The sequence below is a fragment of the Archocentrus centrarchus genome, chromosome 5 (genome assembly GCF_007364275.1).
Source record: "Archocentrus centrarchus isolate MPI-CPG fArcCen1 chromosome 5, fArcCen1, whole genome shotgun sequence".
Taxonomy (NCBI): Eukaryota; Metazoa; Chordata; class Actinopteri; order Cichliformes; family Cichlidae; genus Archocentrus; species Archocentrus centrarchus.
The window spans coordinates 20,976,242-21,000,764 of NC_044350.1; the positions used below are offsets into that span (position 1 = coordinate 20,976,242).

At 36.1% G+C, this 24,523-nt stretch overlaps 1 protein-coding gene across 2 annotated transcripts in view; it reads left to right on the forward strand.

The window, feature by feature from the left end:
* The first annotated feature begins 2,099 nt into the window (after window positions 1–2,099).
* The window catches only part of slc38a3b (solute carrier family 38 member 3b), a 33,356-nt gene continuing 10,932 nt past the window's right edge, over window positions 2,100–24,523 (forward strand). Inside the window, exons 1-8 of one of the 2 annotated variants that reach the window (XM_030729856.1) lie at window positions 2,100–2,286; window positions 15,955–16,122; window positions 16,425–16,445; window positions 16,616–16,697; window positions 16,820–16,935; window positions 20,247–20,320; window positions 20,861–20,953; window positions 22,690–22,771. In XM_030729856.1, coding sequence (XP_030585716.1) covers window positions 16,019–16,122; window positions 16,425–16,445; window positions 16,616–16,697; window positions 16,820–16,935; window positions 20,247–20,320; window positions 20,861–20,953; window positions 22,690–22,771 — 572 coding nt within the window. In that variant the 5' untranslated portion in view covers window positions 2,100–2,286; window positions 15,955–16,018. The remainder of the gene's footprint in view (window positions 2,287–15,954; window positions 16,123–16,424; window positions 16,446–16,615; window positions 16,698–16,819; window positions 16,936–20,246; window positions 20,321–20,860; window positions 20,954–22,689; window positions 22,772–24,523) is intronic. The other variant, XM_030729857.1, reaches the window with a different exon arrangement.

Consider the following 24,523-nt stretch of genomic DNA (forward strand, 5'->3'; position numbering starts at 1 on the left):
ATACTCATTAATTAGCAACAGCTCTAGTATCAAAAATATTTTCATGCATCAATCATGTCCATGGTCTTGTTTTACAAATTAAAACTCTTGAGTATCCATTTAATAACACAAGCAAGTCTACAGACTCAAAAATGTGCATCTTACACCTTAGAGTGCTAGATATTGGTGATCTGTGTTATTGTTTCAATCACTCCATTACATATTCAGTCATCTTGAAAAGTCAGGGGAACAGTGTGTATAAATATTGAGCTCTTTTAGTGTTGAAGGCTCATGGGGGAAGCCCCAGACAGTGAAATAGTAAAACAGCATAGGAGTTATAATACAGTATATGGTGCATATGAGGAAAAGAGGTCATACAGAGGTCAGAGGGTGTGTTGACACAGACATGAAACCTGAATTAGGGTAACACAGTGATGTAGTGTTTCACCTCACAGCATGAAGGTTCTTGGTTCAAATTCTGAGCTGGTGCCCTTTATGTAAGCACCTGCAATGTAATAAAATAATCTAAAAATAGACAAGTTAGAAAGAAATTATGTGAGAGGTTATAAAGGCACCCGAGATGTCATGTCAGTGAGTGTTGGAAACACATGCCACACTGCTGCTTTGAATACACAGAATAGTTTGCAAAAAAACAATTTATGTATTCTAATGCTGAATTAATATTGATTATTATCTATGGCAGTACCAGAATGTTCTTGCCATATTCACTTTCTATAAAACATATTTAAATCACTGTAGCTGTTGTGTCTTCAGGTCTTAGATATAAGAGGACATGATATTGTGTAATTATAGATTTTTTTCTTCAAAAAGAAGTGCTATAAAACCTAAAAAAAAAAAAAAAAGTTTTCCTGTTCTCTGAAACATTAATTAAGGATTAATCATCCATTTATTAGGCTGTTCATAATTCTAAATGGATCTGTAGTCCAAAATTTGGTATAGACAGTTATTATGAAGGAATTATTCACCTGTGTCAAAACTGACCAGGACCAGACTGTGACGGTATGAAATATGAACAGTATGTATGATTATGAATGTGTTTATGAAGGTGTAAATGAGCATTAAACACGCAATTATCATTATCAAACCTTCCTTCAGTCAGCATGACCTCTAGAGGACGCTCAAGTGTGTGTAGTCACACATTTACTTTAGGTTGTCTTTTGCTTAACAGCATTTTGATGTAGTGGCAACAGTGTAAACCTACATTTCATTTCTGCAGTGTAAGTAAGCCCTTATGATGTACTTATTATACGCTATGGTTCAGATAAATATTTTATCTAATCTTACAATTCTTGCTGCACACTTGGCTTGTTTAAATTTTTAACATTTTACCAACAAGTATACTAACTTTGTATTTCATTGTTTTACGGTTTTATTCTCCTCAGTTCTGATCTTTGTCTACATATGTGCAGTTATTTGCTGGTAATATTACAGCTGAACATATCCTAAACTTAAATAACTCATACTGTACCTGCAACATAGCCATCATCTGAAATGAATTCATAGATTTAGATTAAAGAAAGAAAGAAAGAAAGAAAGAAAGAAAGAAAGAAAGAAAGAAAACAACAAATGACCTTTTCACCTTTGCTTTAAGTACCCAGCAATTTTTTCTGCATGACCGAGCAGAGGAAACTCTACATTCCACGGAGCCGCTGGATCATACACAACATGCACACAATTTAAGAAAAAATAATGTAGCCAAATAATACAATTAATTCAGTGTGCTGACTCAAGCGTGCAAGTGAGTCGGAGGTGGACGCGTGTACTTCACACTTTGGGATTCTTAAATGCGCTCAGCCAAGTAAGCGAAACTTTAACTCATACCAATGTTTGTTATCAGACAGATCTAAAGAGCCGTGTGGTGAATTCCTTCTTTCCAAAAACACGAATAATCAATGCCTGTTAAAAGTCTGAGCTCGTTCTTGTATCCCATCATCCGCTCCAAGACTAAAGTGGTGAAAACTACACCAGAGCAGCGCACATATAGGCGGCGCGGGCGGCGGGGGTGTAAAGGAGGCGGACCTACTGCGACCCCCACAGTTGGAGCTTCAAATGGTTTTACAATACAGACCATTTCCCAAAGAGCATTTTGCAGCCGCTACCTTGGAGAGAGACATTCTGAATGTGCGTAAAAATTCACGAATATAGATAGATAGATAGATGAGCATCTCTCATCTCCACTGAGGAAAAGGAAGCTACACGCGAAACGCACGAAAGGAGACCGAGGTCATCAAATTATTCTCACTCACCAGCGGAATTAAACTGAAAGCTTCGTGACAAGAGCTTTTGGTAAGACTGCACAAATCTGGTGTCTTGTATGTGTAGCCTGTTTTAAGGGGAATGGATATGGAACTTGTATTGACTGACATATTTGCAGATTTATTTGGTTTCACTGAGAGGTGGAAGCTTGTAAAGTAGTACTTTAAACCTTTACAGCAGCCTCTAGATTTTAATCAACCGCACAGAAATATAGTAGCCAAAGGAGAAACGCAGTGAAAACAGGCAGCGGACATAAGAGGAATTGTAGCTTCACTACATGATCAAATGGCATACTCTTTGGGAACACAGCCCATAGCTTTGTTTCCTATAGGGGGGTGATCGATAAAGAAAGAATAGCATGCTTGGTCCCCGTGGAGTGTGCGCCAAGTCCTGATGTCACGACCATGTGTTTCATGAGGATCGGCAAGCTGCTGTCCATCTTTTCTTTGTATCACTTCTATTTCTGAACCTTAAAAATAAACTAGTGCTCCTGAAAGTTCTCGTTGAGCAGTCGCAACAGGTAAATCCAGTCTGGATGAATGCGTACGTGACCAGTATGTGACACACGGACAAAGAAACGTTTTGTATCGCTTACATGTTTCGTTTCCGAATTTAAGCTGTTTTTACAAGCAGATGTAAAAGTTTGGCACATTATGACGCCAGTGTCGTGGCATTCTTAAAGGTTGTGGAATACTTTTCAGCAGTTGAGGAATACTCAACCGACACGGTACCCGCCACATGGCATGGAGTAAGCGTTTTCCTTTTCCTGCTGTCGGAAACTAACATTTTTTTTTTTTTTTGGTGACGTAGTGCACCACAAGGTGATAACATCTAACTAGACGCGAGCAGCAACACCAGAAACACCCAAAAGCAGCCCTTTAAAGCCCTTTAAAAGTCTGCCTTTGTTAGTGTGGGCTAAAGATAGGCTTCTCCTGTGAAGGAAGACCAACCCGAGAGGGAAATTACTGATTATCACGCCTTACTAACTGGATCTGTTGGATAATGTGTTATTATTGTGTGCCTTATAATAATGGCTTTGGGTTACACGATTAACTTTTACATCATCTCAATGAAGTTTCTGGTATTTAAATTTTTTGTTTTTTGTTTTTTCGTTAGTCACTGGTTTCTATGCTTTTTTGACATAATTACTCTTTTTTCAAAAAAAAGAAAAAGAAAGCAGGCCTGTGTGTTGACCAATAAACATGTGATACCTCAGTAAAAAGGGAAAAAAGTAATCATATTTTTAATTAAAGATGCCCAGCATAGACTGGTTTCAGCTACTTGCCTGTGAGCATTTCCTAATTTTCTAAGGAACTAAAAACCAAATGATAGTAAAAAGTGAACAAAAAGAAGGGTTAAAGATTAGTTAAAGCCCTTTTTTGTCTTTCAATACAACATTCATTATAGGACTAAGCATATAATTAATGGTTTACAGGGTGCTATCTGTTTATGATAGAAAGTTGCTTTACTGTAAAGTGCTTTGCAGTAATAATAACAGTACTTACAGTTAAGGCATGTTTAACTTGTGGCCTTACAGAATTTGGGCATCATGAAGCTGCAGTTTTGCTTTGTTTTGCATTAGCATAACAGCTTGTGTTGACAGGGTGAAACTTAAATGCATTGCAGGCTGCTGGTTTAGATTTTTCTCTTGCTGGAAAAGTGGTGGGTGTGGAAATGCGAATATTTCTCTGGAACGGCTGTTAAGATCATTTGACCCCCAGCTGCTTAAATGCATGTGTTGACTGAATGTGTAGAACTGTGAACTATCGGGGGAGAAATATGTCAAGCTACTAAACACACTGAGGCTGAAAAATTTTAAAACGTTCACATATTGACCCAGAGAACATGTCTGTGTATTCCAGGTAGTGTGAGAGCGGGCATACGCTTTTGACTTTGGCCCCTATCTAAACCCATGTATGGGGTTTCATGCTGGGTTCATCATAGTGGAGAATGAGTAGCTAAGACTGACTGCGGTCAGTGACCTGAGCTAGTGCAGTGAACAAAGTGGCTGAGAGTTTGAGCAGGAGCCGGACAGGTGCACAGTGTGTGGAAGCCAATGTTTTATCCATGTGGGATGGAGCCAACTGTGCTCATGTGTCACATTAAAGAGGCCTGTGAATTTTTGTTTGAGTCAGCCTAACTGTCAAGTGTCAACCTCTCAATAGGTTATTATTATCTTTGTCATGGGGCTCATAATCTTTGTGGGATAAACCTCACTTCATCATGCTCTGTTGTCTATTTATATTGAAGTCATTAGAAAGTCATAGCTCTTTGCTGATATTGTTATATTGTATAGCAGAAAATACATTTTGTTCAACATTTTATGAGAAAGTTAAGACTAAAATGTTTTTATCTTAGATCTCTTTTTTTGTTCAAAGTCCTTTTTTTTCTTTTTACACTTGTATCCCACAAGTTTGTTTCCTGTGGATGAATCTGTGCCAAATATCTGCTCACAAGTTAATATATGATACCTGGAATATTCCACAATGAGCCATATATTTTGTATTTATATTTATTCCTAAAGAATTGCCTTGACCTTGTAATCTGAAGTTTTGTCCTGGGAAAACCATAGAACAAAATGTAATAATAATACAATTTTAGAGAGCAACCATTCAAATTTCAGTTTGTCATTTAGTTTTCAAATGCACAGCCTTAATGTTTTGGTTCAACACCCTCACGCCTCTCACAGCATCATTTTTGGCTGCAGCAGATATGTTTTCCAAGGGACGCTGAGTACAATCTCCTCAGCACCAAACATCAAACAAAGTTAGCGACTGCATGGAGAACATAAAAGAGTCAGATATTTCCCTCAGGAGAGGTCAAAGCAGGACTCTAAATAAGCAATAATGATAAATTCTGTGTCTGATGTACCAAAATAATACTCTGTGTGTACTGACCCATATGGGAAGGAAAATAGAGAATAACAAGGCATTCCCATTCCCTCCATTAGTAAATGTTTAGGTTTGAAGTCTATGTTTGAAAAGCCTCACACTATGATTTACTCATGAGTGGTCACTGCATTTTTCCTCATAAGACATAATATTACTGGATTCATACTTCCTTCTTATAATTTTTAGTGGAAAAACTTGAAAAGGGAAACTTTATTGTCTAAACCATAATATGGGCCATAAAGGCCTTTTGAGACACTGCATTAAAACAGACAATATAAAACATCTACTACATGTTCCTCTGTTTTTTCCATGTGGTGACAGTGAACCAAAACACTGTAACAAAACACAGTGAAAGTCAGGGTACATGATACAGTACTTCATCACTGTTGATTCTTTCATTAACTTCATAAGTATTTCTTTCATAGTTTTTAACAGTACAAACAAAATAACTTCTGTACTGTCAATATTTCATTTTCAACAGATGAAATATATATATATATATATATATATATATATATATATATATATATATATATATATATATATATATATATATATATATATATATATATATATATATATATATATATATATATATATATATATATATAATATGAAAGAAAATATAGACACTTTATTATTATTATTAATTGTTTTCTTATGCTGTGGCTAAATTTACCATGAGCTGGAATGATGCGCAGATGTTTCCCACAAAACAGGTGCACAGTTAACCAAATGTTATATTGTAACAACGAGTCAAAAATACAGTTTTGAAATGGCAAGATGCTTCACATTATACGTTTGAATGACTTGAAATTGGACCAACAAGTCCTTTATATCCTACCCCAAAATGCTTCTTGATGGATTTTTTTTAGGCAATATGCATAAAGAGAAAACAGTAAAATTACATCTACATTTTATATAATTCGAAAAAAGCATCCTGAGCTACCATAACGGATTTTGTGCTAATTTGCATAATATAAAACAAAGCCATCTATTTGCCAGGTTTTGGCCCAAAATTTCATATCAAGTCTTTCAGGTCTAAGTGACATAATTTTTACTACAAATGGTCAAGATCAGTTTGAAAAAACAACAACAAAAAGAAAAAAAAAAACATGGCTGCAACAAATAAAAACAATCTTCCCAAAGGACCGTGCTTAGCAAGACATCAGCAATAACTGAATCCTGATTAAATTCATTTGAGGCATCTTTCTTTAACTTCTTTACATGGTGACTTTATTCTGCTTTATCAAACCTGAAACCTGGTTATTGCTGCTTCTAGGGAGGTTGAGCAGATTGAAACCAAGGATTTTAACCCTGCACTTGTTGCTATTATTATTTTTTACATCTAACATTGATTATAAAGACCGTACAGAGCCCAAACTGGGAAAAAATTGCCTCAAGTATGTACTAACTCAAAAACCACTACTGTAATTACAAGGGTCTATACAGGTGTTTGTGCTCACTTCCTGTATTCCATCCGGTTAAGGATGTATTCAGTTAGCCTCATATTTTACAGCCTCATATTTTATGGTTGCCATATCTTAAAATATTAGATGATGGGAAATGCAACCTGCAACTTCACCTGATACCAGGGTGCACATTATCTGGACTGATGAAACTTGGGAAGACTGTTGAGCTGTTTGATATTGCTCTGCAAATCATCATTGATTTGACAACTGAGCCTAATGTTTTCAACTAAATCTTTGTGCAAACACAGGCTGTATTGTCTGCTTCCAATGTTGAATTATGTCCTTGTCTGCTTTCTAGTGGTGCTGCTTCATTTTACGACCCTTTAAATGATTTACCCAGCTTGTAAAGACTTAGATAAATAAAATGAGGATGTTTTATTGAATTTAATGACGACTCAACCTTACAGATAGAAAACAGTTACAAAACAGCAAGTTGCTCAAATAAATGTGTATCATGTTTGTTTATTTTTTATTTATACAGTTCAGTAAAATATGTATGGAAGCTTGTCTCCGCCACTGAAATTTTTTTTTTTTGCTATCCATAACTCAAAATTTCGACTTAATGAGTCAAAATTTTGAGTTAGCTCTGTGAATCATGAAGCTCTGTGAAAGAGGTCATTTCCTTGCTACTCAGAAGCAGATAACACCAATGGATGCACACTCAAAATCAGGTAGGGACAGTATCAGTTAGCTAGAAGTGTATAGCAAACATGAACAAACTGCCATCAAGTTTTTGACCTTTTGAACCTCTAGCGCATAAGAGCTGCATAAAAAGTATGGAATCAGTGCTTTTATGTTGGACAGCTGAGGCCTTCAGTCTCCTGCTTCCAGGTAACAAGGAAATGATGTACTTTCATGGTGCTTCCTGATTGCTTGAGCCAAATCAAAATTTCGAGTTAATAAGTCGAAAAAAGGTATTAACTTGAGATTTTGAGATGCTTAACTCAAAATTTCAAGAAAATTACTTGAAATTCCAAATTATTAACTTGAAATTCTGAGATTTCAAGTTATGGTTGGCAATTTTTTTTTTTTAGTGGTGGAAACAAACTTCTATAGTAAAAAGACATCAGAACTACTTGGGAAAAGTTAAAGCTAAAACCAGAAATGCTTTATATTTTATAACACTCCCTTTCTTTGTTCCTGCTGCTATTGTCTTTTTATATAGTCTTTAATGTCTCTCTTTAATTTAACATGCATTTGACTCAAGTTTCTGATAAATGCCTGTGTTAAAAAATCAGCTGAAACTTGAAAAACGTACAAATAAATATACATAACTTTAGTACATGTAAATACACATCTTCTACTTGGTGGGCATAAATAGCATTGCTTCTGTTATACATTTTGGTCCTATTTCTTAATGAAATTTTACACTTGCATTGCAACTATAGCGAAAAACTGTTGAATGTTGATAACCTTCGTAGAAAGCTGGAACTGTTCATTTATTATACTTTAACTGAATAATCATGGCATGCTTGGTGGGAACATAAAATATGGCTGATCAGTCTTGAGCTTTTTAATGGATTATGGATTGCATTTATAGCATTTTTTTTTTTAATGAAGTACCTCAATTTTCCTTCAGAATAAATAGTCAGTAAATAGAAATAAAAAATAAAGATAAATCATCTGTTCATTTTGACTATTAAAAGCTTTCATTTTAATATAAAGGTGTTAGTTCTTGAGAAACTTACCATAATAAATGGTACATTTAGAAAATATGTGATTCAGGTGCTGCCATGCAAGCCACGTGTTCCTCTGTCCCCTATAAGCACGTGGACTAGGATGAGCTGGTGCTGCCAGGCACTCTTGGCTGAACCTCGTGCCACATGGGCCTTTTCTCATCTACATGTGCTTGCCTGCCCCCCACTGTCCCCCACTTGTCCCGTGCATGCCATGATTTATGTCCATCTCTCACAGAATAGATGCTCTGAGTATTTTGATAAAAAAAAAAACAAAATAAAAAGCTGCTCTTACTTTAACCTTGAAAAAAAAATCAGCTAATCGTTCACCCTCCCACTTGTCTAAACATTTTAAATGTCAGATAAATTTAGCAGCTCAAAATGGAACCTTTCTGTTTTTTGTCACTTTATTGCCGAACTGTTACAAAACAGAACTCACTTCTACTAAAGCACACCTGGCCCGATACCTGTTGAGAACCAGCCCACATTTCAACAGGTTTCAGAGCCCAAAATCTTTGTAGGTGGGGTATTTTCTCTGGAAAGAAAATTACCTTTCATTACAACAATCTCTGGTTAAGTTTAAATTATGCATTCAGTTTTCTAGAAAATCTCAAATAGTTATAGTAGTGAATATCCCTAATTTTGATAGGACACAATGGGTATCCACTAATAAACACCTGGGTTTCTGGACTGATGACAAGCTAAGCTTTTAAAATCTAGTTATTGAACAAATCCATTAAAAGCAAAATTGGCATTTTCTATAGAAATCGTTTTGCTTCATTATGTGTCCTTGTGTTCTGTAGAAAAAATAAAATGGAAATCACTAGCAAATATTTTCTATATTTATAAAACTTCTCTTTTACAAGCTGCCTTGGTATGTTAAATGTATTTTTTACTGTTGATGACCTTTATACTAAGATATGTCTCAAGGCCTTATGATGTTAATGAAATAGCAGCTGTGGCTTTTATTATTATGCTCTGCAATTTTCAGAAACTTTAACATGCGTATTTCCATTTTTTAAAATAACTATTATCATCAGGGCATCCTTGTAATGTGTTCTTCCCTGTTTAAAGAAGAGCATTCCTAGACTGCATTACCTCCACTATAAATAAGTTCCTCCACAACATGCTTGAACTCTCTGGATATAGAAAGATATGTGGAGCTGGATTACTTTGTGATATTTCCTTGAGAACAACTTTCTTTAATTTTAATCTGACATGTATTTGTGTAGATAGGATGCAAAATGAATGATTTTGGCATGTCACACAATGATAAAATGCTCTCTGGATCTAGATCAGCTTCAAAAGTTGGACAGAGCCACATTTATGGTAAAATTTACATGCATGTGTCTAACATTTTGAGCAAAAGCTACAAAAAGCAGACAGATAAACTGAACCAGCCACATAACTTTAAAGGTTATATATGTAATCCACATATATTTCCATCTACAAATATGCATTTTGTTGCCAAAAGTATTCACTCACCCATCCAAATCAGAATTCAGGTGTTCCCATCCACAAAGTGGTAGGCCATGTAAAAGGACAAGAATGAGGTCAGTGGCGTATGGCACCAACTTTCTTGCTACAGACCTCCAAACTTCATGTGACCTTCGGATTAGCTGTGCGTAGAGAGCTTCATGGAATAGGTTTCCATGGCCTAGCTGCTGCATCCAAGCGTCACATCACCAAGTGCAATGCAAAGCATTAGATGCAGTGGTGTAAAGCACGCTGCCACTGGTCTCTGTAACAGTGGAGACGTGTTCTCTGGAGTGACGAATCACACCTCTCCATCTGGCAATCTGATGGATGATTCTGGGTTTGGCCTTGCCCAGAGAGCGGTACTTGTTTGACTGCATTGTGCCAAATGTAAAGTTTGATGGTGGGGGATTGTGGTGTGGGGTTGTTCTTCAGTAGTTGGGCTCGGCCTCTTTGTTCCAGTGAAAGGAACTCTTAATGCGTCACCATACTCAGACATTTTGGACAATTTTATGGTCCCAACTTTGTGGGAGCAGTTTGGGGACTGTGAGCCAGGGCTTCTCATCCAACATCAGTGTCTGAACTTCTTGTACTTCTTGAAGAATGGTCACAAATTCCCATAAACACATTCCTAAACTTTGCGGAAAAGCCTTCCCAGAAGAGCTGAAGCTGTTATAGCTACAAAGGGTGGACTGACATCATATTAAACTAACTGTCACTCGAGTTCATATGTGTGTGAAGACAGACAAGTGAATACTTTTGGCAATATAGTGTATGCGTACTTCTTGGTGATAGAATAGAATAGAATAGAGAATAGAATGCCTTTATTGTCATTATACAGGATGTACAATGAGATTGGAGGGCCACTCCTGTTCAGTGCCATGTAACAGAAAATCAAACTCTCTAAAATAAAAATATTATAATCTAGTATAATCAATATAATCAAGAGATATACAGAAATAAACAATGTGTAAAATATACAAAAAATAGAATGTATAAAAATATATACATACATTGGTGCATCTGTACATTGTAAGAATGTGATGTCAGTGGTTCCACCTCTGTGACCAGTAATTATATGGTGTCGCACCAGTGCCACTGTCAAAAAAACAGATAAAACATAACCAAAAAGTACCAGCCTTTTTTTTGGGTGGAAATACAGAATTTAAAGATAACATGCACATTCCATCTACAGTGTTATGCAAAAGTTTGGGCACCCTTGATAGTTTTCATGATTTTCCTTTATAAATCATTGGTTGTTCGGATCAGCAATTTCAGTTAAATATAGTAATATAGCAGACGAACACAGTGATATTTGAGAAGTGAAATGAAGTTTATAGGATTTACAGAAAGTATGCAATAATTATTTTTTAAAAATTAGTCAGGTGCCTAAATTTGGGCACCTTTGTCATTTTATTGATTTGAATACCTTTAGAACTAATTATTGGAACACAAAATTTATTTTGAAAGCTCATTGACCCTTGACCTACATACACAGGTGAATCCAATTATGAGAATGGGTTAAGGTGGCCAATTGCAAGTCTTTCCCCTCTTTGCATCTTCTCTGAAGAGTGGCAACATGGGAGCCTCAAAACAAACTATTGCATACCACTGTATTAACGTTGCAACTATTGTATTTAAACTTGCAGGATTATTTGCAAATGTAACAATTGTAGCTATTTATCTAAAAGAATAATATTTAGATCTTTACATCCAACCATAACTAACACTTTATACATTGCACCAGTTAAGTGTTTAACAAGGTATCTTGGATAATTTGGAAGGGCATGTTTATAGATACACATTACTATGATAAAATTACATGGCTGGATTAGTCGCAAGTGATGCATGTATTTAAAGTTCTAGCTCATCTCAGACACGGTGTACATATCATATATTTCTTCTTTATTTCTACTGAGTCGTTCTTGTTAGTGCTGTAGATTTATCTCAAAAATAGTTGCAAACTATAGACTGCAAAAGTTGGATGTAATCACTATGACTACCACCACTGGTTTGTTTTGAAGCCTTAAGTTTAGCATTTTAACCATCACTGTCACGGCTTTTTGGAGCCAGAAGTGGCATATTTGAACAAGAGTGCTAAGGTTTGAACTAACGCTGTCAAGTTTGGTTAGTGAGGTACATCATCATGCTCTTTGCACCTCTGGATGGTCTATTACCACAATTATGTGCACAACAAGCAGTACTTTTACTCATATACATCCATTAAAAATGCTCCAAATGTACCAGCAACACAAACACAGTCAATAGGATCCACTTCACCGACTCAGATTAGCTGAGATGAAGTCTAGCACAAAGCTAGAGCCCAGTTTCCACATCCAGCTGGCATTCAGAGTGGCCATGCAGCAACACAATTTAAATGGTAAAAACAAAATGCACACAACCTCTGCATGTCTTTGTTAGGATTGTTGAAATTAGCTGAAGACACAAAACCATTTTGACATTAAGCTTATAACAAGTTTATTTTTTCAGTGAAGTATTTTAACATGAATTAATTTTTCATCCCTGGATTAATTTAATCTAATTTTCTAATAGTTTATTGTCTCTTGAAAATAATCATGAAATGTGGTACAATTGTGAGTGGATACAATTAGGTATATCGTGGTCAGAACAACTCAATTTGAGCTCAGTAAAATATTTGCTTAATACATATATGTATTTTTTATGGAGACTTCATAGTCCCACATACAAGTACACTCCTATTAAATGTCACTTAAATGTAGAAAATTCTATCCCCTCTTAAAAACTGCACCGTTTCTGAGCTGAAGAGTAGTGTATGCATGCTGATGTAAAAATAAGTTCACTTTATATTCACTGTTATGAAATGACAGTACTCCTATTAGAAACCTAAAGCAACACATAGCAAGCATTACATATTTAAATACTGAAATTATAGATTGCACAAATTTCTAAAGACGTTTGTGGCTGATTTTCAGCTGCTCTTTAACAGAGGGGTTTTGTGGCTCAAAATTTCCCTTTTAAATATCCCATATATATTCTTTGGGATTCAAGTCATGACATATACAGATCAGAGCTTTCACTTTTTGATCTTTCATATAATCTTTCAGAGTGCTTGTTTTTTGCTGTTTTCATGCTGGAACATTTGTCTTCTGCCAAACATCTGAACAATGCAGGAATCATCTTTTCAGTCAATAGTTTGGTTAATCAGCTGGGATTTACGGTGCCATCTATAAATTATAAATGTCATGTCCCCACCCTCCCACCTTGTGCTCCAGTATCGAGACTCAGTGTGGTATTCCTGGCGAAGATCACATTAAACATGCTGATGCCAAATATATTTCTTGATGATATTTAGCAAAGTTTATTCTATCAGTTTTATACTGAAGAGCAAGCAAGTTAGTTTGGATGCCATCCACTGAGGTTGACATTATGATTGTCCTTCACATTGTCTAAGCTTTTGCAGAAACACTGATTTACATTGGTAATACACCCCCCCCACCCCGTGCCAAGTCCGAAGTGCTTGCCCTTTCTTTTCTTCACAGGTTTGTTATCTATGGTATCATGTTTGTATTACTGCCATTACGGCTCTGCTTAGTTGTATTTTGTCTCAATTTATACCCCCTAATTTCTGCTACAACTGCAGCCATGTTTTTACAGATTTTTAGTTGGTATCATTTTATAAAGTTTCATCAGACTTTTAATTCCCTCTGGCAGTTTTTTTTCCCATACTTTCAGATAGACAAAGCTCAGATCTATAACTGAGAACGTTACGGTGTTCACAGGTTGTTTTATTACAATGTTCACTCAAACTGGATTACAGAGGTGTGCTCAGTTTTGTTTCAGTAATTAATGTTACACACTTTGTTGCATTGAGTTTCTACATTGCAGCTCAGTCTCTGTAAATTATGATTTTAAGTGTTTGTAAGAGCAAATGTTACACCTGTAAAATTAGGAAAGAAGCAATCAGAGTATGTATGTATGTATATGTATGTATATTTGCGCTTACAAACACTTAAAATCATAATTTTAAGTGTTTGTAATTTTATTGTTAGTTCATGTGCAATATTGCTTTTGGTTTATTGTTACCTGTACATGACAGTAATAAACTAAACTAAACAGCCCTGCCTTCAGTCTCTGAAATATATGAGAATTATCAGGTTATCAATATTTACAGCACCACAAAAGAACAGTGGCTGCTGTATTTAGGTGTAAATGTGGCAAAGTCACGAGACTCAATAATGAGCCCCTTCTTGTATTTACTGTAACTTCAGTGATCTGGTGCTTTATGGTTGTTCATGAGCAAACACAACAACTGAATTGTAACTAAGAGGCACACACATTTGCATTTTTAAATTTGAATTGTTTTTTTCCTGTTTGTCATTGTTTTTTCATGCTCTCAATCTCCCTGTCAACCAATAATCATCAATTTTATCAGACAGTGTATTTCAACTTGAAACTGCCATTGATGTGACATTTTCTCCTCAGAATTACCCTAACTAGAAACTCTCACTCTCAAAGGCCAATGTTGCAACAGGAAGTGTTGACATCAGCAGCAGATAAAATGGTGAAAGCTATCAGTGATGCTAAGCTTTCTGTTTAAGTTTAAACAACAATTTAGATAATTATACTTTTGTATTCATGAAAGTTATTCATAAATTTAAAGGACCCAATACCTGATTATAATGTCAAGTAGCATGCAGTATTGCTTTGTTTTAGTCCCCTCAAGTTTCTTTTCTAGCTACAGTGGCATTGTATCAATGACACTCTTTAATTGTACACTATGAATAGCCACAGCAGTGATCTTCTGGCAGAGAGGACACTGTCAACACAATTGAGCTGCTGTACCCTGGTCACAGCGGAAACTATGAACAACACACCATTGTCTGTCTGAGTTCTCACTGAAATAGAGAAAGAATATTTATTTCTGCCACTAAGGCCATGACAACTTTTTAAGAGCTATTAATTAACGGCTTGCCAGTGATAAATGACAAATATTCAGACTTTCTCTTCTGGCTGTAACTGTGAATACAGCATCCCCCACACTCACCCACAGACATTGCTGTTAAAGTGTATAATTATAGTATCCCTGTAATAACTGTTTTGTAAACTGCTTTCTCTGTAATTACGGGCATGTTGTTGTGAGTGATTTGGCATCTTGTTTAATCATACTTATGTTTATATTCATCATAAAGGCCACAGTGTCATTGTGTGGGATATCAGCAGAAGCACTGAAAATCTGTGGATTTGCAATATAAAAGACAAGAGCAAATAAGAGTATAAAAAAGATACTCAAACAGACTGTGACCTTTGGCTATGTGATCCTGGCTTGTTTGCTTTGCTCCATTCTGAAGTTCTATAAAGCAGAAGCACATGCATCATCGTATTTCATCCTAACCTTTGATTAAATCCAGCACATTTATGCCAGTTTATATACTGCAGAGGTTTCGGAAAAAGAACGCACGGGTGAGGTCAGGTCTTGCTGTCAGGTGTGTCAACTCCGAGTCATTGCTGCATGTTCACAGTACAGAAATATTCTGGATAGAAGAATTCACAAAATCTGGTAATAGTAGAAATTTTGGAAGTCTGCTATGAAACTGCTAGAATCTATGCTAATACAATGGCAAAACTACACTTTTAAATTCATAGTTAAGACAATTAGCAGAAAAATAATAACTGAACAAGCAATACAACTGCAAGAAACAAGAAAAAAAAAATTACTTATTTTAAACTGGTGGAGCACTGCTGTAATTCACAGCACCTACAATGCCTAAAGCAGTACTGTGCTTTGTCAAGACTTAAAAACTCAAAAGCCAACCATTTGTTTGTGGGTTGATAAAAAAAAAGTTTTCAGTGACCTGGCACACACTAAAGTAACTCCACAGCATATTTCTGGGCCCTGTTTGAAAAGAAGGATTGGATATAAGCCTTTTCAACTCAGGTCCACCCACAAATCTCAAACAAATTGCAAAGATGTACATAAAGATATTTTTTCATATGAACTAGTTAAAATTCTTTAACTAGTTTTCTTTTACAGAAAAATTGTGTTTCAGAAGTGTTAAAATAGTGCATAGCTGCCTACATTAGGTTGTGCTATAATACCATGTTCTGAGGGCTATTAAGTGCATTGCGTTAATGAAATAGTGTATCTAAAACAAATAAACCCTGACTATATTATCTGACTTGTGCTTCCCCTCTCTGCTACAGGTATTCAAGTCAGTCAGAAGAACTGCTATAATTGAGCACATACAGACCAAACAGAACTTGAATTATGGAGCATTCTCAATCAGAGATGAATATATTATCCAATGGGAAAAGTCATGACCTCGGAGATGATGGGGGTGTGCCATTGAAAACAATGCTAGATGAGGATCAGTGAGTATTCTTTCCCTATGAATGGCTGTCTTTGTTTAACACAGCTTGTAGCAAGTATTTTTTACACTTTCCCTTTTGTCTTTCTGGAGTTGTACTTGTGTGAAAGCCACATCCTCGTAAAATCCAATGAACTAATCTTGTGTTAAATTCAAATGTCATTGAAAAGCTAAAAACAGGTCTTTGGAATTTTTGCTTACCTTTATAATTAACACATACAGTATAACTTATGCATAATATTTGCTTTTTTAAATGCATGTTTACCTTGTTTTTGTGCTCGCCTCAACTGGTGGATCGTTATACAGAAATGGCACTCAATCAGTCAGGTATGTTTGCAGAGATTTATGTCAAGGGTTTTCAGCTACTCATTTGCTTATTACATTATCTTCAGATGAATTAGGCACACGATTTACTAGAGTCTGCAGCAGATATTTGCACACTTTCTAAGGGGTGGCTAGAAATACCATCAATAAACAGCCATAAATTTGTCCCCCAGATATGAAGACCCTGATGATGGACTGGAGAATGAGGAATTTTTGCCTAATGCAGATGGAAAGAAACCCATACGTTTCACAGATGTAAGTGAGAAACTCTACAGTTACAGTCATATAAGAGGGGTAACAACAAGTTTTATGTTTTTTGGTATTTAAATTGGTATTTGAGATATGCTCTTGTTTCCTTATTTAAACTGTATTCACAGTTTGAAGGAAAGACTTCTTTTGGCATGTCTGTCTTCAACCTGGGCAATGCTATTATGGGCAGTGGAATCCTGGGATTGGCTTATGCCATGGCCAACACTGGGATACTTCTTTTTTGGTGAGTAAATTACAGAAAAAAGCCAAGTTATATGACAATTTTACAGTAACACGGAATGAAAAAGCTATCTGAATATTTCTTTAAACAGTTTCAGGGGAGGGCGTATTGGTACACCTTCCTGTCAATAGTTAGATTGATTTGGCCTTCATTTCTACCCTCTTAACATAACTTAGACTATATGGGAACAGTCTATTTTGGCTCTGTCAGAAGGAAATAATATCTCCCAATACATAGAAAGCTCTAGAGGAGGTGCATTCGGCTGCATATTTGATTTGGCATAGATTTTACACCGGATGCCCTTCCCGGCAAAAGCCCTCCCATTTATACTCCCACTAGGAGTCCACTAGTTTGTGATCTCCAGATGCTAAGTTTGTGCCTTCTCTTAATCTCAAACCAGAGATATTTTGCATGTTAAGCAAATGTATTAACCACTACACCATGGAGCTAGAATATAGAAAATGATCTGGGGACTAATTCCTGGAGCTATGTTATCATAGCAGTGTTACCAAGAAAGCAGTGAAGACTTCAGGAAGTCCCTTCACCTAGCAAATATATTCTCACACTGATACAAAACCGTTACATTGTAATAAGGGAATTACTCAAATTTAGGTTTTTTTTTCCCACTGCTCACAGTTTTTATACTTAGCTAAGCTAAGCTAACTGGAAAAGCTAACTTTTCCATTACATGTGAACAATTTCCTGACCTCAAGCTTTGCTATTCTACTGATATGCAGTAATTAAACTGAAAGGGGGTAAACTAAGTTGTGTCAGCTAAAGAAGCAAATGAGTCTGTTTTTGTGATGCATTTATAAATAGTACTAATTTATCATGTGTCGTAACAGCTTGTAACATATTATATGCTGTGGTATAGTCACTTCTATTCATACACCCCTCTCAGGCCCTCATCCTCTTTCCCACATAGGCCAGAGAGGCCACAGCTCAGAATAACTGAACCTCCAGACCCTGTGTGAGGCAACTAGTTTGGTCCATACAGACAGCTGCTGTCAGACCATGAGCCCACTTCTCGTGTTCATGCAGTTTATGTTTAAGTAACTGCAAAGTAAAGGGTCTGGAACAGAAAGTGGTCTCAGTGTTAGGAACAACTATGAAACCAGAAAGTCAGTTTAATAGTAGCAGAGTAGCTCTTATACTGAAAGAAGATATAGAATGTCTCTTATCAAATTCCTATAAGCACTCGCATCAATAGGTATTAGAATTGTATAGTGTATGATTAGTACAAAAAAGGACTGTGACTCAGTGCCTCACGTATGGATCCTGGAATGCTTAGAACTGTACAAGAGCAACAGGATCTAAGAGGCTTAATCATGAATTCAGTGGGGCTGTGGAGAAAAACACTACAGGCCAACTTCAAGCCAATTGCACAAGTCACCATCAAGTGTGGGATTTACCAAGGAGATGTTCTATCCACACTATTGTTCTGCATAGGCCTGAACTCAGCCAGATCATTAACAAGAATGGTTACATATATCAGCTACAGAGTAGAGTAAACATCAAGCACCACCTCTGCATGGATGCCATCAAGCTGTATGCAAAGAGTGAGCAAGACATTGATTCACTGATCCACACCACTAGGTCACATGGACTGGAGAAGTGTAGTCAGATGATAAAGAGAGGGAAGGTAGCCAGAACTGAAGGGATTGCACTACCAGAAGGCAACATTGCATTGCAGACATTGACGACAGCTATAAGTACCTTGGAATCCCACAGGCAAATGACCCCCAAATTGGGAGAGGAGTTCCAGCAGATTCCAGGAAATCTGAGATCTCTGTCCAGAAGAGCACACTCCTAGGAACCGCTAAGATACTGCACACAACCCTCAACCTCCCAGGCCTCTGGTGTGTGTGTGTGTGTTTATATATATATATATATATACACACACACACACAGTGTATCACAAAAGTGAGTACACCCCTCACATTTCTGCAGATATTTAAGTATATCTTTTCAAGGGACAACACTGACAAAATGACACTTTGACACAATGAAAAGTAGTCTGTGTGCAGCTTATATAACAGTCTTCATGTACAGCAACAATTCGTCTTTTAAGGTCCTCAGAGAGTTCTTTGCCATGAGGTGCCATGTTGGAACTTTCAGTGACCAGTATGAGAGAGTGTGAGAGCTGTACTACAAAATTGAACACACCTGCTCTCTATGCACACCTGAGACCCAGTAACACTAACGAGTCACATGACATTTTGAAGGGGAAATGACAAGCAGTGCTCAATTTGGACATTTACGGGTGTAGTCTCTTAGGGGTGTACTCACTTTTGTTGCCGCTGGTTTAGACATTAATGGCTGTATATTGGGTTATTTTGAGGGAAGAATAAGTTTACACTGTTATATAAGCTGCACACAGACTACTTTTCATTGTGTCAAAGTGTCATTTTGTCAGTGTTGTCCCATGAAAAGATATACTTAAATATCTGCAGAAATGTGAGGGGTGTACTCACTTTTGTGATACACTGTATATTGCTGTGGAACCTAGTGATGTGAATCAGTGAATCAATGTCTTGCTCACTCATGGTACTGTATATATAAAAACATAAATAACAAATAATGATATAATTGCAATCTTGCAATATCAAACAGCTCAAGATTGACAAGCTATATTTTATGACCCCACCTAATTTTTACAGACTGAACTGAAAGCTCTCTGCTGACTTGCTCATTGTTGTAGGAAACAGCATTTTTTCCATGTGTAGGACGATTGACCCATATCACTGCATTACATTTGAAGTTGTTTGCAAGATTTCCTGTTTCGTCGTTATTTGTTGCAACTGCTCGTTTGTTTCAATTATATTTGCCTGTAAGAAATCCCAGCTTTAGAAATACCATGCTTGCCCACTTGAGCACTACTAAAATAATAATAATAATGCATTAGACTTATATAGCGCTTTTCTAGACACTCAAAGACGCTTTACAATTTCATGCACTATTCATTCACACCTCAATCATACCTGAATCATACTACAATTCAACTTAAGCGCTTGAGGCGACAGTTTGTTGTGATTTGGCGCTATATAAATAAAATTGAATTTAATTGAATTGAACTTCTCATACATAATAGAAAGATTTTCATTTGTGAATGTGTTATTTTATATCAAAACAGAAATATGTGCACAAAACATCATGAATCAATGCATATGATTATGGTAATGCCAAAATCCCCAAATATCAGGATAATACGCCTAGAAGAAATAATGTGCTACATATAATGCAGCATAATGTTGAGATATACGGTTTTGTAACATGCAGACTTTTGTTGTGACACGTTTTTTTTTGTGCCACAGGTTTCTTCTGACTGCAGTAGCAGCTCTGTCATCTTACTCCATTCATCTGCTGCTCAAATCCTCAGGCGTTGTGGGTAAGGCTTATGTCACATCTTAGCCGTTTGTAAAGAAATGGTACAATAATGTTGTGCTCCCAAAAATATATATTGTATTGAAATTACATCAGCTTTGCTACTGCTGGTTTTAAAAAAGGCAGCTGATAAAGTTGAAAAGATCAAAAACATTTATAAAACTGAGCAAACATGCTTAAATTAGGTTATATTAACTGAAAAAATTTAAGTGAATAAAGACAAACTATATGAGAAAATTAGGCAATCGTAATTTAATTGTTTTATAAAATGCCAGTTTTGTATTGAATGATTTGGTTTCCAGTTGGCTTAATTTGTATAATGCCTCTGACTGATTAAATGAAAGAAATTTTTATTTAATTTCTTGTTCTGTAATTAGGAGTTTGGACAAGTTTAAACAGTCTATATAAATATTAAAACGGTAAAAAAAAAATCACAGTTTGCTCTCTCTCCGAATTGTGCAATCATTTTCATTTTTCTGCCATTTTGAAAGTGTATTGCCGTGTTCCTTGGACAGACATCTGATTGTTTGTAATCTGCTTACAGGAATTCGAGCTTATGAACAGCTGGGGTACAGGGCCTTTGGCAATCCTGGAAAAATGGCTGCTGGTATAGCAATCACCCTGCAAAATATTGGAGGTGAGGAAACAGTGTGACTTTGTGAGTAACATATTCGCACATGTGTTCTACAACCTGCTTGTAGCAATAAAGTGGATTAAATATATCTTTACACAGCTTACCTTTCTTACCCAGCCATGTAACCATATTCACCAAAACCATAAATATTACTTTAGCTTTTCGTCTTATGGGATATCATAGAGTATTAAGAGTGACAAATAAGAGACCTGTTTGTAAATAGCTGTGTTGTTTGTGGTGTTGGCATTAAAAAGATTTCCTCCAATCTTATGTGTTGCTGACCAAAGATTTATTGAGATAAGCTAGGTTATGCCTTCTTCCTTAAGCTGTAGGCCCCAAAGTTGACCTTGTTGATTTTAGACATACTAAAATCACTATTTTGTTGGAAAAAGGAATTTCCTTTAACAACGTAATCAATCATCAGCCTGGGATTTAGTGCGTCAGACTGGTTTAGATTGTAATTTTTAAACCAAACATATTCAGCCATCAGTAAGTTCCTGTGATCTATGGTGTTCCACAAGGCTCTGTCATTGTTTTCTAGTTATATGGTTCCATTATTTCATATTATCCACAAATATTAATTATCCTACTATACAGGTGACTCCTGATCTATGTCCAGTTAAAATATGTCCCCAAATTTCCTTCAATTAAATTAAATATAATACAGTGCTTAACAAATTTATTAGAATATACCACCCAAGGCAAAGTTTTTGCCACAGCTGTCCTAAATTAACAGTGTTGATAATTATCAAAATATATATATTTTCATATTTCTGTAATGGCTAATCCACCAGTATGCGCAAGCTCTTTAATCAAAATGACATTTTTAATGCTAAAATATAATCATTGTTATCCATGAATTTTGAAACGTACAGTTTTACAGAAAAAAAACTGAAAAAGAAATAGTAAAGCACATTATTATTTTCTCATTAAGATGCCAAATTACAGTTATTTGCCCAAACAGAAAAACAAGTTTTAGTGGTTGAATGTTGATTAATTTCTGAATTCACAGAGAAGTCCAGTGTGCTGTCTCAAATTTGGATATAAAAGCAGAAATTAATTATTTGCCTAATAAATAACAATATAATTTTATAATTTATTAAATATGTTTATTTGTCTTAAAAAGCTTCTTAAGTCCTAAGTCTAGAAATGTAGATAATCCCATACTGATATTAAAAGTGGTTTGCTGCTGCCTTTAGTAGTATTAACAGAAAATGTGTATCAAGATAAATAAAAAAGGGACATGCTGTAAATGCGTAAAGATGTCAGTGTAATCAGCTATACCACTTGTGAATGTGGTCAGATCTCATCAGATGTGAATGCAGTACTTCATTCTGAAAGGTCACATAATTCCACTTCCTTCTTCTAACCCAAACAATAACCAGTCACAGGTCTTTGTCATAGGTATAACAGTTATGTTTACCCTGCAAAGGGGGAAACAAAGAAGCTACTAGGAATTTTTTTTCATGAGGCATTATAATCTTAATACTTTTTCAACGCAGTCATGTAGACAGTAATTATTGAAAGTAGTAGGTTAGTAAAAAGTCTGACGTCCCAAAAGTACAAAGGACATGACTGCAGTGTTTCAGTAGTGGCTAGTGCTGTGTCACCTATGTAAACATGATGTGATAAGCGTTCTTGTGACATGGGTTTTCTGATCTCTGTTTGGTTAGTGCATGTATTTGCACTGTGGTTTGCTTCACCTTATGTTATATTTCCTCTGTCTTGTCTTGTTACAGCTATGTCCAGCTACCTTTACATTGTTAAGTCTGAGTTACCACTGGTTATCCAAGCTTTCCTGAAGGCTGAGCCTACCTCCGAGTGAGTATTGTCATTTATGTTCTTTTCTGTATTAACACCACTGGGCTAATGGCCGTACAAGCACATGAGTCTTGCCCGTTGTTGACCCAGAGCTGAGACACTGTGTGCAGGGTCATGGGGCCTGGCCAACTATGTGGGCAGCAAATATTTCAGTTTGTAGCATTTACTGATTCAGTCGTCGTGGGGGTGTAATGAGAATGGAAGCCTGGAATTGGCTGAGCAACAGAAGGGACATGATTGGGTATTTATTCAATACTAATGTACATGGCATTAGTCCTTGCTACTGTCAACTTGTAGAGGCAAGCACTGTCCACATCAGAGCTATGTCATAGACGTAGACAGCCTGCTTAAGGCCACGTGGACTGAAGTGGATTCCAGCTGTCTGTTTAAGTCTAAAAACAACCCTTGTGCTTGAAATGGATTGCAGCTGCAATGCTTATGTGCTGCAGCCTGTCCACATTCATCTCCAAGGACAGACATTCAATAACACACAATAGTCAGCGGAATTATTTACTTAGTTCAATTCAGTTTTTTTTATAGTGCCAAATACCAACATTATGCATGTCAGGGCAATTTACATAATAAGGTATAGGCCTTCCAAGTTTAATGAGCTTGACACAAGATATTCATCTAAGCATGGGGCTTGTTCTAATTTTCTTTTGTCTTATGGTTGCGTACTTTAGTGGAATTTTCTCTGTGTTTATTGCCGTAGTGTGACAGCCGGATGGCCGGCCTTTAAAACATGCAGGTTGAGGTTGTAGCAGTACGCACAGCTACAATACCTTTCAGAAAGAAAAAAAAAATCCTGACTGTCCTTCAGTTTGGATTAATTTTAGATTGGGAGTCATAATTATACCCTGTGACATACTGGCGTCCTTCCCAGGGCGTACCCTGCCTCTCACCCTATGGCACTCTGGATAAGGTCCAGCTCCCCCACAACCCAATAATGGATAAGTGGAAGAAAATGCATGAATGGATAATGCATGAATTCATAGTTACATAGTTACAAATTTATTAGGCCACCTGCCATAAAAACAATAAAATACTAATATTTTAGAAATCAGTCAAAAACGTGTTTAAAATTAAAAATTATATTGTTATTTATTAGACAAATAAACTGAATTCACATTTTTATACCCAAATTTGAGCCGGCCCATTAGGCTTGTTTGAGAAGTCAGAAATTAATCAAGTATAATATTCAGCCACTAAAATAATTTTTTTCTATTCAGGAATGCAAGTAAATAACTGTAATTTAGTATCTTAATCAAAATCTTAATCAAAAATAATAACGTCTTTGCAATTTTTTTATCCGCTTTTTTGTAAAACAGTACATTTGAAAAGTCATGGATAGCAACAATAATTATATTTTATCATTAAAATATCATTTTGATTAAAGAGCTTGGGCACACTGGGGGGATAATTGTTACAGAAACATAAACAAATTATTTTAGTAATTACCAGTACTGTTAATTTAGGGTAGCTGTGGCATAAAGCCTACATTCGATGATGGTCTAATAAATTTGTTAAGCACTAGACTTCAGATAGTTAAAGAATGACCTTCAGCAGAAGTCTTACAGCAGATGGCGTGGCAATCCACAATCCTGATCTCTGTATTTCTTAAGTTTAAGCTACTTGGAACAACCTACCATCCAACGAACTTAAAGGCTTATAGCTACAAATGAAATAAATGTATTAAGTGTTATGGCTGCTCTTTATGTCTCACACAAAGGCACACACAGATATACACACATG